Source organism: Thermobia domestica, chromosome 4, assembly GCF_964235325.1.
Source record: "Thermobia domestica chromosome 4, izTheDome1.hap1.1, whole genome shotgun sequence".
NCBI lineage: Eukaryota > Metazoa > Arthropoda > Insecta > Zygentoma > Lepismatidae > Thermobia > Thermobia domestica.
Window position 1 is genome coordinate 255,394,679 of NC_137457.1, and position 17,365 is coordinate 255,412,043.

The following is a 17,365-nucleotide window of genomic DNA, read 5'->3' on the forward strand; positions in this document are numbered from 1 at the left end:
GGTGTGTAAAGCTGAAGCCCGAGTTCGATCCTTGGCAGGGTCGCAGTTTCATCTATAAACAAATAACAGGTGATTCCTCCATTTCTCACTAGATGTATATCTTTACTCTTGAGTACTCTCCCACTACAAATTTTATTTATTATTTTCTAAAATATTAGTATCGAAGTAATAAATCAATGCTAAGACAATCTAAGTTTCAAAACTTCATTCACAGTTAAGACAATACACTAAAAAAAAAAAAAAAAAGAAAAAAAAAAAGAAAAAAGTAAGGTCGGGCGTGACAATTTCTCTTTATGGACATAAGACAAGGCACTAATACCTGGGTAAGGACAATGGTTTCTTCCTCTTATTATTATCATTATTTCTTCCTCTTATTATCGAAAATAAATTCAAAGGTAATGTACTTATCCTTTTTTCTACGAGTGTAAAGTCGGCGCCATTTTTGTCTGTGAATGCTGCTACAAAACTCTCTATTGCAGTTTCAATTTTGTCTCCTAAGTAAAGTTACCTCCTCTCAACTACTGTTTAAGATCTGGAACAACAAAAAGTTACACACAGCCAGATCAAGTGAGCATGAAGATGACCAACTGTTTTAATATGACTGGCCTGCATAAACTCTACTGTTTGTTTTACGATGTGAGGAGAAGCACCATTGTGAATGAAGAGTAAACCGAGAATTTACAGGAATATACGAAATTTTATTAATTATGCTGTTGTGCATCAGTTAGTCGTAAAAAAAATTCTGCTCTTGTAGCCTAAAAGCTACGACCACACCAATACTATCAAAGAACACAGCGTGCATGGCTATATTTATTACTAGTTGTTTTATCAGTATTCATGTGAGTCATCTTAACTCGTCTATAGATAGTTTTGTAGACGATGAGCTGGGCAGTCATAAAATAGTATATAATTCTCATGTGCAATATTGGTGTCCACCTCGGTTCAACATGTGTAAAGTTTCATAAGAAATTCTTACTCTCCGATTTTTGGATATCTGACAATTGATGGGGATATCCAACAAGAAATAGCTTTGTTTGGATTAGTTTTTCCTTTGAGGACTGCGTATTAGGACGAAAATTCAATACTAAAGGCCTCTCCTTATATCCATGGGTACACCTTGAATCTTTGGAAAAACATCTCTTGCATAGCAGCCACATTATATTGCACAGGATAATCTTCTTTCACACAATTCATCTTGTAGCGACGTACGACCCCACTGAAATTCCTTGTACCAGCTAACACTGTCATATATGGTAAAAAAAAAATAAAAACTTGAAGCTAATGACATTTTGTCCGTCAAATCTATATGGAAGTCGTAAAAAACATGATCTCAAATTCCTGTCATTGTGTCCATGAATCCTCTTATTTTTCCATCAATTCCTCCATCATTATTTACTTCCACTAACCTTTCGTCTTTTTAACGTAAAGATATAACGGTTATTACCACATCTTGCGCAATGCTTTTCCGATATGTAAAACACATACTACACCAACTGAATTATTTTATTTGTTATTATTATTATTATGAATTATAAAATGGATTTCTAGAGACCTCTCCTCTTTGAAAACCTGTTTAATACTATATTATGCCAACGTAAGTAGTCATCTGGAATACTGTACTAGTGTTTGGAATAAAAGTGCCCAGTATTTTCAAGAAGACATTGAAGTAGTTCAGAACTTGTTTGTCTCATGGTTACGATGGAAATTCAAATTCTTATCAGAGAAATCCCATGATGAAATTAGGCACCAAGTTGATCTACTTAAATTATCTGAACGAAGAACTTGATTTGATATTAAACTACTTCATAATGTTTCGATGGGCAAATTGCTATTAATAGAGGCTGTTAGTCTTTGTGTTCCTAACATGTTGATAAGAAATTTCAAAATTTTCAAATATAATCCTATTCTTAGAGACGTTTCAATATATAAATGGTTGTCAAATGTCAACAATTACTTACATATCGTCACCTTTACTCCTGATTTTCCTTCTATTCAGAGGAAGTTTATAACTTATCATTTATCATAAATTTTATTCTTCTTTGCATGTTTTGGTTTTTATTGTTCCTATATATCTTATTTTATTGTTGTCCGTGATTGGTTCTTATTATTACGGCTGTATATTTATAATCTGATAATCTTTATTCTGTATGGTTTTATTTAATGTATGTTTTTATTTTCATGTTACTTTATGCATGTTTTTTGTTTGTATTGCTTATCCTTATTCTACTCTTTGGAAATTGTAATTGGTGCCTGTAATTTCCTGATACCAATAAAAAAAAATTATTATTATTTTGGAATTATGTTTCTCACCTTCCTATACGCCGTTATGATACATGTGTTTTCAGCTAAAAAAGATATCTATGCACTAAATCACATACACGTAATTAATTCTGGTTACTGCAACAAGAAACGTTCAACATACTTCCAAGTAAAAATGAACAGAAAAACATCCTACCATTCAGCGAGAATATTTGAGTACGCTAGAGAACTGTCAGCAACCGGAGAGATGAAGAACATCGGAACATGACTCACTCCAGAATTATCTAAATGACTTGACAGACATTCGAACAAATCGTACACAACTCCTGACGGATAACACGGAATAAGTACACTTCCACCACTCCGCAGCGTTACAGCTAAAAGTGAAAGACAAGACAATACAAATAAACACATTCATAAATAAAGAATTTAAACATACAAATTGTTTCAGAATAACATTCTACTTACAGATTTGTGCAATTGCTGAATACTACTTGCACTTCCTAGCTTTCGACTTTCCCCTGGAATCCTTGTCATGAAGAATAAAAACAGTAAGAAAAATAAAAGGAACAGACTTACCAACGGAAGAGCCAGGCACGTAGCCAAGGGGTGGGTCCGGAACCCCCCCCCCTTCGGAACCAGAAATGTAAAAAATTAAGGAAGGATGAAACAATAAGAAACGAAAAAGAAGAATCAGCGTTAAAAATATAAAGCTACAGCAAGCGTATGGTTACTCTTTCTTATGAGGAGCTTTGTGTAGAGGAAACTGTAAGGGGGGGGGGGGAATCAAGTTGAAATTAATATTATTTTAACGGAGCATTCAAATTCCATCTAGCTCCATGCTAATCCTATGGACAACAAATGATGATCGAGAAACCGGTTCGAACAGATAAACTCTAAGAAGAACTTAAGAAACTCGGAATATGATATCTTTTTCAATACTGTTTTTATATTTTTTTACTCGAGAGATAGTTCATTATTCAAATACTTACTAGGATATCCTCATTTTATTGTCCTAACAAACCAATATACGTGTTGCCACTAAAATAGTTTAGATTGATCGAGCCCTTGGTGTGTAACCAGAGTATTTCATATTATCTTCCCCCCCCCCCAGCATTACGAAATCCTGGCTAAACGAACCAATATATGTTTACAGTAAAATAGTTCAGAATGATCGAACCCCTGGAGTGATAACCGCAATATTTCGTTACGAAATCCTGGCTACGTGCCTGGAAGAGCAATGCTAGAACAAATTTTGTCCAAAACAACGATCATATGTCACATGATAGTGATAGAAATTGTGATATGGAGCAGTTGATTTGCTCGATCTTTCTGTTATACAATAGAAGAATGTGCAAGTCAACTCTGCCATACTGCAGCTCGTATCATCATCATTTGATGTATGATCGTTGTTTTTGATAAAGTGTGTTCTAGCATCGCTCTTCCTTTGGTAAGTCTGTTCCTTTTATTTCTCTGATGTTTTTATTTTTCTACTCCCTGTTTTTATCCTCCGTGACCACGACTCCAGGAGAGACTCGAAAGCTCGGAAGTGTAAGTAGTATTTAAGAGTTGTACAAATCTGTAAATAGAATGATAGAATTCCGGAACGTGGTCACTTCAGAACATATTTAACAAATTTCAAGTCATTGAAATAACCACAAAATACAGTTAAACCTCTGAATAACGAGTCCGCAAATGAGAGCTGCCCGCTACAGAGTGCTTACACAAATTTAGCTTACTCCTAGCTCAGATAGTATCCAGTAAATATATTACAATAACTATACACTAAATACATATCAAAATACTGTAGTTAGTGTCTGAATTACTGGAGGGATTAGTTAAAAATTTCCATTTGTAAAGAGCTAAAAGGATCGCTGGGAGTTGTGTTTATATGGGCGTGTACTGAAAAATATATTAAATGAGTGGTAATTTTCTTTTTAAGTTCATGTCAGCTCCCTATATATATATAGTATAAGTAATATAGTACTACTTCGAATATAATACGAGCCCAAGTTTTTGAGATGTTTTTAATGAAAAAATAAAAATGCCCAACATAATATATAACACACACTGACAATTTTTTACAAGTGTGTATCAACAAGTAACGCATAAGATTTTTTCCTGTGATATTATACTGAAATGGAACGTAAAAATTGATAAAGAAAGAACACTAATTCTTTTTAAACCCAGAACTTTACTTTATTTATCATTCCTGAAGAAGGGAGGTAAGTCCAATGAATACATGTATTATTTACTTTACGCTACGAAAAAAAGAATAAATGCTTCCTTACTGTTAAATTATACGTAATTAATATGCCTTATTCTCTATACCTTTTGACTTTAGAAGATGAAGAATCCACCCTCAGCTCTCATATAGTTTGCACATTGGGCTACATCTATCTTTCTGAAATCGTGCTAGAAGAGCCGCAAAAATCCCACCAGGAATATAAAGACAGATGTATATGTTTGCATTTGATAGATGTAATTGCATGAAACACAATCCAAAACATACTGTCTCATTATTCCAGATGTCATTCTCTTTCCTAGTTCTCCTTCTAACACTCCTTTTAGGGCCCTTGCAAATGTTGAGCTCATCATTGGGTGGAATAAATTATTTTCTTGGGCAATGAAACCAAAGTGCTTTATTTATGTAATTTCTGTCGTAGTATATGCTACTTACGAAAACTACCAATACTTTCTCAGTTCCTATGGCTTAACTTGCTTACTTTATGGTTTAAAAGAATCAAAGGTTGTCGCTGCAGAAACGAAACCTCGTTTCTGAATTCTATCACGTGCCAAGATAATCCAGTTTAAATCGTTATTAAGATGGTGCTCTAGATTTCCTCGTCGTTTTCATTATTAATTATTCCACTCCACCTACGTATTTCAATTTATTCACCTCTTCTACATTACTATGTGTACTATGTTCCTGATTAAATATAGAGGGTGTTTCTAAATGATTATCGGGGTTTTAATTAATACCCTCTTCCATATTCAATACAGAAATGAAATGTATCTTAAGAGAAAGAAGTGTAACTTACTAATATTTTTTTCTATATTGCAGGCGGTGTTTCGTAACGTCGTAGTAGGATGGCGCTAGTTGTAAATATGCGACGCCTTCTGAGCGTCAAATCTTCTGTGTCTTGATTTGATTTGAGCTGAGTTGATTTTGAGTTTAACGTCCTTTTCAGCAGCGAGGCTATATGAAACGGGATCTACTGATTAACAAGGAATCCAAAATATGAGCTCCTACTGGGAATCGAACCCGAGTCTCCCACGCCAAAGGCGCGTACGCTAACCGCTTAGCCAGGAAGGAGCTCTACTTCTGTGTCTTGTAATTTGGAAGGTGTAGCTCAGCAATTGGATGCAACATGCTTTCCTGTGGGAATATGGATGTGATCCCCTATCAAGTAACAACATCCGAAGGGGGTACAAGCAATTATAATTTTTGCATCTTATAGGTATCGAGGTGTAGTAAGTCTGACAACCATCAGGGTGCATCACACTGTTTCTTCTGCTGACGGACTACGAAACATCATGATGCAATAACTGCAACATAAACCAAAGGCGATGGCGTGCAGTACTATTCAATTTACTTAGCGGCATACTTAGTGTGTATGCTAAGGGGTAAAACAGATACAACTTCATCAAAAAGTGGTAGATGTTTATGGAGAAAATGTGATAACGCGCAAACAAGTGTATATGTGGTACAACATGTCTGTCAGGAGAAGAATTGATTTGACAGTTGTACCAAAAAAGTGGAAGATCATCGACTTTAGTCAATGGCAGGAATGTGTTTCAATGGATGCAATTATTCGTAAGAAAAAGGAGACAACACACTCTGTACAGTCCTGATCTACCCCTCTCTAATATTAACTTTGACTTCCTGTCGAATACTTCTGTGGACGTTTCGACACTCCTAAAGCACCCAGCTCATGAGCTAGAGTTTTCGGCAACCGAAATGAACGATATGGTTTTCTTCTGGAATAAATGTTGGACAGCAGTGGCGACTACGTGAAGTTTTAGTATGGTACCGTGTGCATAAAATCCTACAGTTTTATGTTTATTTCACGTTAAGTAATAAATTCAATGTTCACCTTACTTTTTGATTCTCTTCGTACATTTCGTTATTCCTATGATAAATAAAATCATCGGAAGGTAGGAGTGAGATTTTCATTTACTTTCGTTCTAGATTGTTCGTTCTTACTTGACACTAGAATAATGAATAAATTTACTTACAGCACTATACTACGTATATACAGTAAACCCATTATGTGTTTGTGTCAATAAAGGAGTGCACGTTTCACTCAGCACAGTCATTATGGGAAGGGGTCGTGTGCCTGAATTTATTTACACACGTACGTATTTTGTTACATATTCATGAAATGAGTGGAAGATAAATCGTGGTCAATTCAGATTTATCATATTATTTAGTACCGAACAGAGGAACCAAACAACTGTTACAAACATCTTAATCTCACATAATTTATGTTTACGCTCTCATACCTTATAAATTTAACAGCTAACGAATATAATATTTCTTACCAACTGTCATACATAATTCACCCAACATAGAGTCGGGATTGGCTGTTGGCGTTTGTGTTAGTCCTGTTAAAATAAGGATGTCAGAGTTTTTTAATGCTCCTTGATCCATTGGCCTGAAAAAAAAAATATTTAAAGTTCCTTAAACATAATATGCAAAAGTACAATGCCATCATGTTATTTAAACTCATGAAACTTATCTTTAACATTCTGCCCAGTGATCATTTTGTAAAAATGAATATACTTTCTGAAATAAAAATGATAATATTTACATACGATACATACATACATACGATAAAACATTTATTGTAATGTAAACCGTCTGAAGAGCTACCTTATGAATACACTCCAAAGTACTCACGTTTGCGTCTCAAATTTTTTAAAAATTGTTTAAAAATCCACCCTCAGCTCTCATTTAGTTTGCACATTGGGCTACATCTATCTTTCTGAAACCGTGTTACAGGAGCCACAAAAATCACACCAGGAATATAAAGACAGATGTATATGTTTGTATTTGATAGATGTAACTGCATGAAACACAATCCAAAACATACTGTCTCATTATTCCAGATGTCATTCTCTTTCCTAGTTCTCCTTCTAACACTCCTTTTAGGGCCCTTGCAAATGTTGAGCTCATCATTGGGTGGAATAAATTATTTTCTTGGGCAATGAAACCAAAGTGCTTTATTTATGTAATTTCTGTCGTAGTATATGCTACTTACGAAAACTACCAATACTTTCTCAGTTCCTATGGCTTAACTTGCTTACTTTATGGTTTAAAAGAATCAAAGGTTGTCGCTGCAGAAACGAAACCTCGTTTCTGAATTCTATCACGTGCCAAGATAATCCAGTTTAAATCGTTATTAAGATGGTGCTCTAGATTTCCTCGTCGTTTTCATTATTAATTATTCCACTCCACCTACGGATTTCAATTTATTCACCTCTTCTACATTACTATGTGTACTATGTTCCTGATAAGATATATAGGGTGTTTCTAAATGATTATCGGGGTTTTAATTAAATGTATCTTCTCTTTCAAATACAATACAGAAATGAAACATACCTTTAAAGAAAAGATAACTCACTAACATTTTTTCTGCATTGCAGGAAGTGTTTCGTAACTCCGTCATAGGACGGCGCTAGTTGTAAAGATTGCGACACCTTCTAAGCGTCAAGTTTTCTGTGTCCTCTAACTTGGAAGGTGTAGCTCGGCAATTGGAGCGCAACATGCTTTCCTGTGGGAACATGGATGTAGTACAAGTAGAAAGGTAGTACAAGCAATTTAAGAATACGAGATACCTGTACAACGGGAAATACACTGGAAGATTTCGTGCAAGTCAGAGCAAGTTTCGTTCAGAGTCCCAAGAAATCTCTAAAGCGGGGAGTCCAGAACTAGCAATGTTGACCATACTGTTTGGAGGACTATGAAAGAGACTGCAACTGAGACCGTACCGTATACAACTGTTACAGGCCCTAAAGCCTAAAGATAATGTGAGTCTTGTCAACCTTGGCGAAAAAGTGCTGGACATGGAATATGATTTTCTTCGTCCTGTGATCTTTAGTGATGAAGCCTCATTTCATCTTAGTGGTCTGAAAATCCACACGAAACAGAGAAGTATACGAGGGATTCGCCAAAAGCGATTGTCTTTTGAGCAATATCCAAAGAACAGGAGTATGGACTTAATAAACAACAAACAAACAAAAACACTATCACTGGTATTGCATATTTGGACATGCTCCAGTAATGATTCTACCTCAAATGAATACCGAGAGAAAGAAAAAGGAACATCATCTGGCAATAAAGTAGCGCGCCTCTCTCATTTTCGTCGTGAAATACGGAATTCGTTACACGTTGTTTTTTCCCATCGATGGATTGGTTGTCATTGTGAGGATGATGCAGTTCTTCTGCAATGACTCCCAAGATCTCTCCACCTCATGCCTGCGATTTCTTTTTTTAGGGATATGTAAAGGTTCATGTTTGTACCACCGCTACCTTCTGACCTCCTCGAATTGAGACACAGAATTGCTTCAGCAGGGGAGTGTATCACACCAAACATATTAGCTTCACTGTGGGAAGAAGCAGACTGCAGACTGGATGCGTGCCGTGTCGCAAAGGGATCTCACATTGAATACTTGTAATTTGTGACAAAAAGCTATTTGAGTTAACGTTCCTTCTAAGGCATGTCTCATTTCTGTATCGTATATGTAACAGAAGATACACTTAATTAAACCTCCGATATTCATCGAACTCTTTTGCCTTCGTCAGTAGTTTTGGGAGACTCACATGAAGTTTTCTTTCAACTTCTCAGAATTTCATTTTACATTTTTTTCTCGTGTGCCCAACTGAAAAATGATGAAGATGTTAAAGTAAAACCCTTATACTCAAATAAAATTCTGGGAAGTGAAAAAAGTTTCATATGAGTTTTCCAGAGTTATTGACGAAGGCACCAAATTGCTGAAGCAGTTTAGTGCAATTAAAGAACATTTGTACGCACTAACTTGTTATACATTTGCTTATCATTATCCATACACAGAATCACTAAAACACATATTTCTGATACGAGCTAGAAGAGGAAATGTTTCATTATGATTCTAGTACTACAATGAAGTTGGCTGAACAACTATGACAGTAATCACATGTCTCCAACAATGTCCATTTCTTGAATAAGAGCTGACTTCCATCACTCTGATTTAGATTATTATAATAGAATAGATTTTGCATGGATTCTATAGATGTCATTTTAACAAGAACAGATACTAAAATATGATGCACCATTAAATAATACTTCATATTTGACGGAAGCAAATAACATTTCATCGTGATGGTTTGTTATCAACTTTCAAGAATTATCAAATTCATTCATAGTGGTGGTGGTGTTGGTGTTGTTGTTGTTGTTAGCAGTAGTAGTAGTAATAGTAGTAGTAAAAATGAAATCCTTTGAGTTTTACGTCCCGCGATTATGCCGGTTAGGCTAAAAGGAGACAGTGATGATGAATAATGAGTGAAATGGTAGAATGAAGAAAGTGGGAGGAAACGGGAGAACCACGAGAAAACCCACGTACATGGTGTTTGTCCACCACTAAGTTCACTTGGCGGGGACTGGGACTGAACCCGGGACTCCAAGCACAAGAGGTGAACGCTCTACCATTGAGCCACCGCGGCAAAAGCCTAACTTGAGGTAGCTTACTAACTATATTCAACAGTTTTTTTTTTTTTTTGTGTGTGTGTGTGTGTGATGCGATCACAAATAACAAACAACTTCGCTTTCAGTGTAGTCAAAAATTTATTTAAAATATCCCTCTGTCCTCACAAAAAAATGAGAATTTTCAAAAACCCTGATACGTGTCCGCTTATTTTAAATGAGTTTATATGCTGAGTTTCATTTCCATAACTTGACAAGCATGTGAGTTACTCGTTTTTTCACATAAATTATGATACCTTCCGCTCCCCCTTAGGATATGCATTTGAATCAAAGTAATATGATAAAGCCAGTTCGAGGCAGAAGATAACCACATTCAAAAACTCATTTCAAACGATTCAGGCGTTTTCCCGTAATTCAATGACATGCAAGGTCAGTTTCACCGTTATTTTGTATTCGATTATTACTACTACTAATAATAATTTAAAATTAATAGGAGTCCATCCCAATGTTTGCATAAGTGACTGTTTAAGAATTGTATTTCTGGGCTTTCGGCATCTGTGAGCCCGTCATGTACAGTCCTCAGCAAAAAATCTGCAACATGAGCACGTAAGTTTATTGTGAAATGACGAAGTCTCTTGCATCAAAATAGTGTGCATGGGAGGACGCCGAGGTTTCTCCTGGCGTGATTCGTGCCACTTAGATGTTATGTTGATTCCCTGGGCTATTAGGCGTAGTTTCCCAATAAACTTACATGCTCATGTTGAGGTTTTTTGCTGTGGACTGTACAAGGGATGACGTTCCTCGGCGATCACATTTTCCGAGGAAAGAGAAGGAAGAAAGGATTGGGAAAGGAAGGAAGTGGCCTGTGACCTATATGTTAGGTACCATACCGGCATTTTCCTTGTGTGAATGGGGAAAATCCAGGAAAACCTGATTTAGGATGGCTGGCCTGAAAAAGCTTTTACACTTTTTCGTCCGTGTCAAAACGGCAATCGAACTCAGGACCGCCTGCACCAAAGACAAGAGCGTTAGCGACTACGCTACGCTGGGCCACTATACATAACTGTTTGAAACCCTAAAAAAAAATCTTATTTCAGATTATTGGTGTGCATATTACTGAATTTACAACGTTGATTACCATGAAATGGCACATAAAACAATGTAATCTTTATTACATGATTATAGTCTTTACGCTACATGAGACGGATGATCAATCAAACTGAATACTTATGAAAGAGTTAACGAAGAACGTGGGAGAAAACAGGAGAACACCGATAAAAATATGGATATTACGTTGTTCACTAGAAACCCACACGGCCTACAATCAAACCAAGGAGATAAATAAATACATTAATATCATTACTGTTATTAATAATTGCTAAACACCTCAAAATGTTTCGCCAATCTTGATAGAGGATAATCACTGAAAATGAAATGCAGTCTTTCAGTTTAACGTTCCACGATTATTCCCTTTAGGTCAAGGGATATGGATAATTAAGGCAAGTGAGTGATGATGGAAGAATTAGTGGAATAAGAAAGTGGGAGAAAACGGAAGTACCGCGAGAAAACTCACGAACAAAACTTACTTGGCCGAGGGTCGAACCAGGGACCCCACGCACCAGAGGTAAGCTCTTTACCACTGAGCCACCGTGTTCCCCTAAGGATAATCATTCTCTGCTCCTCTCACATGTAATTTTAATCTATTATCTTGCTTGTTATATTTTCAATATTTAGTTATCGGAGCTCCACACAACTACATAAACACTACTGTTTTGTTCTTGTATTAAAATTACGTTGGATCTGTACTTAATTCTGGATTTTTGTCTAATCATATGCTATGTATACACGCAAAAGAAAGTATTTGACAGTAGATAAATTTTCTTTTGCCGATACTTCGGGAACAAATGAATTAATTTGGATCTTTTTCTCGTTATCCTTAGAATAGTTATAATTTGATAACTTGCCAAAATCGGTACTCTAATAGGTTAATTTATTGTTGTTATTAGGAAAGGAAATTTTGTCAACTGAAGAATATCTTCTTTCGTGACTGTACATATTTATCTAACTTCAATCGGAAACTTTCTTTAACCTATCTTTACTAAAGAGGGGATTTAGGATTTAGATTTCTGGGCTTTCGGCACCTAAGGCCATTGAGCCCTTTACGTTTGAGGGACGACGTCCCTCGGCGAGCACACAATCCGGGGAGAGGGAAGGAAGAAAGCGGCCTGGGACCTAGAAGTTAGGTACCACCCCGGAATTTGCCTGGTGTGAATGAGGAAAACCCAGGAAAACCTCATTCAGGGTGGCTGGCCTGAAAAAGCGTTTTACACTTTTTCGACCTAGTACCCCCCACCAGGAATCGAACCCGGGACTATCTTTACTGAAGAATGGAGACAAGTTCCATTAACATATGTTGTGAAAACTTACTTCACACCAGTAATGGCTTAGAATTTAAGCGTTCTTACAGTTTTAATCTATTTACAAATATATTATCTCTTATGCCATTTTAGTAAAAGACACATAAAATCCACCCTCAGCTCTCCTATAGTTTGCACACTGGACCATATATGTTCTTCAACGACCAAAGTGAGGGAAGTACAAAGATCACACCAGGAATGTACAGATATGTACGAATGGATTCGATGATCTAATACTCCGAAACACAATCCAACATACTGTCCGATCACTCCAGATGTCAGTCTCCAATCCTCCTCTCAACCATTCTTTCAAGGCCCTTGCATGTGTTGACCTCATCACTGGATGGAATAAATTACTGTCCTGGATAATGGAATTAGATCATTTTATGTATGGTATTTTTGTACTGGTATATCGTCGTCGGCAATTCAAAACCTGCTATGTGCATTTTTCAGGAGAAGCGAAAAACAGTATCCTGGTTAGATTTTTCGCTTTATAAAAGTGATGTTATAAGTAATATTTGATGCTGCACGTAACTTGATATCTTCTCAAGTTACTTGAGAAGGTATCAAGTTACGTGCAGCATCAAATATTACTTATAACATCACTTTTATAAAGCGAAAAATCTAACCAGGATACTGTTTTTCGCTTCTCCTGCAAAATACACATAGCAGGTTTTGAATTGCCGACGACGATATGTTGTTTATGAAGCTACCAGTTTTTCCTAAGCTCATGTTTATCACTGCACAAACCAACCTTGACAGTGAATCTTATTCTTTGCTCAATCAACGTAGACACTGGCTTGTTATTACCCATCTGCCTACAATCCTATTTTGTATTATTCTATCTTATTCCTTTCGGCCCATTTCCCCAAAAGATTTTTCCAACTAATTCTCTATGTAATCTGCTTATGTAGATGACGTATCACATGCTTCTTAGCCGTCTCAATTTCATTAACAATACAGTGATCGGGAACTTATAGCTGTTGTGAAGTCCCGTATTTTTTAACTTTCAATCCTTCGTTTATTCATACCATCTCGCGCCAAATACAAAGAAGGGTCAAAAAGTATCACACTATCCCCTATAATCTTTTATTTGACAATAAGGCAATGAAATTTTGAGTTTTTAAATTTTTTTTTTTATTTTTTTGGTTTATAAAATATATATTTTCTTGCCTATACTTATGAGCTTAATATATATTGTTTATCTTTCTCTTTTATTACTGTTATTAATGCAAATAAATACTTACCTTGGATGTGTTGTTAAAGTTGATGATCCACTAACATATGCTATTTTCTCATACTCAGAGGTAATAATCCAGTTACTGCTTCCTAAGCAATAACCAGAACTAACAGGCATCACTCGAAGTGCACCGTATACATCCTGCAAAGTGATTAAAAATATTATAGTTTCAAAGAACACAACGATAAAATAACTAAAATTTTATAAGTTTTTATATATACAAAGTATATTTAGACACTAAGTTCCGTCACAACTTTTGTTGCAGCCGCGCTGCAATCGTAAGAGTGTGTCGAATAGTGTGGGCCCATTTCCGAGGAAGCGACGCTATAAAATAGACAAGTCCACAGTCTTCGTAGTGAGTTGCGATAATATTCAAAACACCAGCCACAAGTGAACTGAGCTCAGTTATACAATTTTTGAACTCACTTAATATGTCGGCAGCTGAAGTTCACTTGGAATTGGTGAGATGTATGCGAACAGATCATGGGTATCTCAATGGTAGACGGGTGCAACAGTTTAACAAAGCACGAAAAAATAAGCATGGTGAGAAACGCTTACAGACTGCTGGAAAAATTTCATCCTCTGAATAGTCAGACCTTACCCTGCCTAATTTCGATCTCGTTTTACACATTTCCTTGGTGGTCAGAACTTCAAGGACATGCATATGGTCAAACAAGCTGTTACCACAAGACTAGATGGAATCGTTCTTCAATATGGGGACACATAATATAAACACATTGTCCTGTGTATGGAACTATAAAGTTTAAAACAGATTGTACTACTGGTAGTTCAAGTACTACATCTACCCTGGAAGACAGAAGTCTGAGGTTGAGTTTTCACCAATATAGCGATCATTTTTCTCCCCGTGTTTTTCTAACTATACGATGATTTCATGCGACAAGTCAAGCAGCTTTTGACTGACATAGACTTTATTTATACATGAAATATATGTAAAAAAAACAGGAAATATTTAGTTTTATGTACAAGCAATCTAACAATATTTTCTTACTTTTTAACTACATAACAAATTTTATCAAAGCAATGAAATAGTTCTACGCATAGCCAACCCTACAAAATAACTAGCATGAAATTTAAGAATAAAATAACCGATCCACAGAATTCCATAGAATGAGAAAACGTAGTCCTCAAAATTTATTTAGTTTTCATATTTTCATATAAATATATTTATATCTACAGAAGTAAGCACTGTCTTTCAGCTTTATTAGAAGAAACAAATCTTTAAGATTACGTCCCATGATTATGCCGGCTAGGCTAAAGGAAACGGTGATGATGAGAAATGAATGAAATGGTGGAATGAAGAAAGTGGGAGGAAACGTGAGAACCCGAGAGAAACCACGCACACGGTGTTTGTTCACCACAAAGTTCACTTGACGCGAGCTGGGATTGAACCAAGCTCTTCATATTCCAGAGGTGCATGCTCTACCACTGATCCACCGCGGCCCCTTATTAGAAGAATGGATGAGCCAAAAAGAGATACCATTTACATGGAAAAATATAATGTACATTCGGTTTTAGATTAAGCTAGCAATGCCTCCGCGATCACTGACATAAGCATTACGCTCTATTCTCCGCTCTCTGCATCATTCTTTTCGAATTCGTGCAAATGAACAATAGATCCGTATACTTTCTAACAAAAACCATACTAACATTAAATTTCATATCGTTATGTCTAGCAGTTTGAAAGAAAATTCAACGGTGACATAAATATACGCTGTGAGCATGGGCGGCGATTAGGGGGGGCAAGAGGGGGCAGTTGCCCCCCCCCCACTTTTTTGACGTGACGCCCTAATTTATAGTTTCATTGGAAATGTAAACAGGTTGTCCACACAATTTGGAGAAATCTCTGACTTTTCCCTTACTTTCCATGACGAAAGTTCCAGATTTCCCTGACCCCACTGTATAACTTAAAAATATAGAAAAAAGAAAGAAACCCCATCCTCCAGATTCCCCATAGTTGACCTTGTTCTCTTCCGCTTCTGTTTCTTTCTTTCAATTTTCTTTCCAAAGGAATGTAAATTTACAAATATGTGCATTAGGGCGATATTGATTAAGCTATATATTACACAAAATGTAAAGTTACAAACGAAATTGCGCAGTATACAGAGTACTTAAGATATTAAAAAAATACACATTATAATACCAATTACACAGCATTATAATATTGCCTATAGTAATAAACAGTTCATACATGATTTTACTGATTATTAAAAAAAAAACATGTAACATAATTTTGCTGGTGCAGTTGTTATATGCAATCCATTTAGAAATTTGTTTTCATCCTATCTCGCATAGTTTTCTTCTCATTGATCTGAATATCCTTCTTGTTGTCTCTGCAGTTTAATTTTCTTCTTTTCTTCCTCCAGCTCCTTTAGTTGTTGCTGAATCGCCTGTTTCTCTCTCCTTTTCTCGTCTCCAGCATTTATTTCTCTTTTCTTTTGCAAATACACCTGATACTGTCTCATTGAACTTCTCACTGAATTTATTGATGATCCACCTATTCTCATCACATAATCATATGTGATCCGTTGAGCCACCAGAGATTCTTCTTGTAAGTTCTCAACAATGAGAATTTTATTTATTGTGAAAACACTTTCAAAAAATGCGTTTCCGTGAAAGAAGATAAAACATAATTTTATAACTGACCATAAGTCAACGAAGTTCTTCCCATTTCCTAAGACTAAGTAAAAACTCATCAAGTCAATACCATCTCTGTCATTGGCTATGAATTCATTCGATTGTTCTTTAAATTCTTCAGTCTGAGCTTTCACTATGAGCTGGAGATACTATTTCTTCGCGTTCTCAGCCACTTGTCCAAATATCCTCTTGGCACCATGCAATTCTTCTAGAACAGCGTCTACCCTTTTGAGCAAATATGCCAGGATGCAGTTAGATGTGTTTCTCGCAGAAAATTAGTTTTAACAACTATATCAGAGAACACTGAATCCCTCAATATCATTATTAAGAACACCACATTTTACATCCAGTAACAGTAAAGAAATCAACCCTATTTCATAAATTCAGTAATTGAATAATAGACCTAAATCGATTTTTCACTGACTTTCCTTGACCAATCTGCCATTTCCGTGACTTTACCTGATACATTTTTACTTATCTGACTTTCACTTATTTTCCAGAATGTGGACACCCTGGAAATGGTTTTGTATGTATTACTGTTTCATAGAAAGAAATGGTGCCATATGATATTTGCCATTGCGTGAGTAAGTATTGGTTATTTGTCTTCCCGTGGAGTTAAGAAAGTTACAGGAATTGCGTTTTAATTGCAATTAAAAGCAATTAATATTGCAACTGCATATTTCTTTAAATGTCATAGCATATGCTTGCAGTACTTACTGTATTTCATTTTCTAAGAGTAAAAACATTCATTTAATGGCATGTGTGGAATTAAAAGTATAAGTTGTTCATTAATTCCCAGTTTCAATATAACTTCTGCAAAACAAGCGTCATTATTCATTACTATGATTAATATTATCCCTTCTATTTATTTGTTCTGCAAATTTATTAAATAATTTGATCACACAACTTTCCAGATAGAATTTTAAGATGCTCATGAGCAAGAACTCAAATTTCTTCTTATACTTTCGTTGTTTTAAAGTATAAAGGGCTAGTACCTACCTGTATTGCTCTTATGAATTTACTTAATAAAATAGAAATACGATATACGGTATTTTAAGTGAAAAAGGATAGTATCCTATTGGTTATACAACCTTTCATCGGTGTTAGGA

General features: G+C 35.8%; 1 protein-coding gene across 1 annotated transcript in view; it reads right to left on the reverse strand.

The window, feature by feature from the left end:
* Positions 1–17,365, reverse strand: part of IntS9 (integrator complex subunit 9) — a 67,266-nt gene that overhangs the window by 23,652 nt on the left and 26,249 nt on the right. The window contains exons 5-7 of the mRNA XM_081755766.1: positions 13,609–13,742; positions 6,805–6,917; positions 2,456–2,636 (exon numbers count right to left, since the gene is read on the reverse strand). Coding sequence (XP_081611892.1) covers positions 2,456–2,636; positions 6,805–6,917; positions 13,609–13,742 — 428 coding nt within the window. The remainder of the gene's footprint in view (positions 1–2,455; positions 2,637–6,804; positions 6,918–13,608; positions 13,743–17,365) is intronic.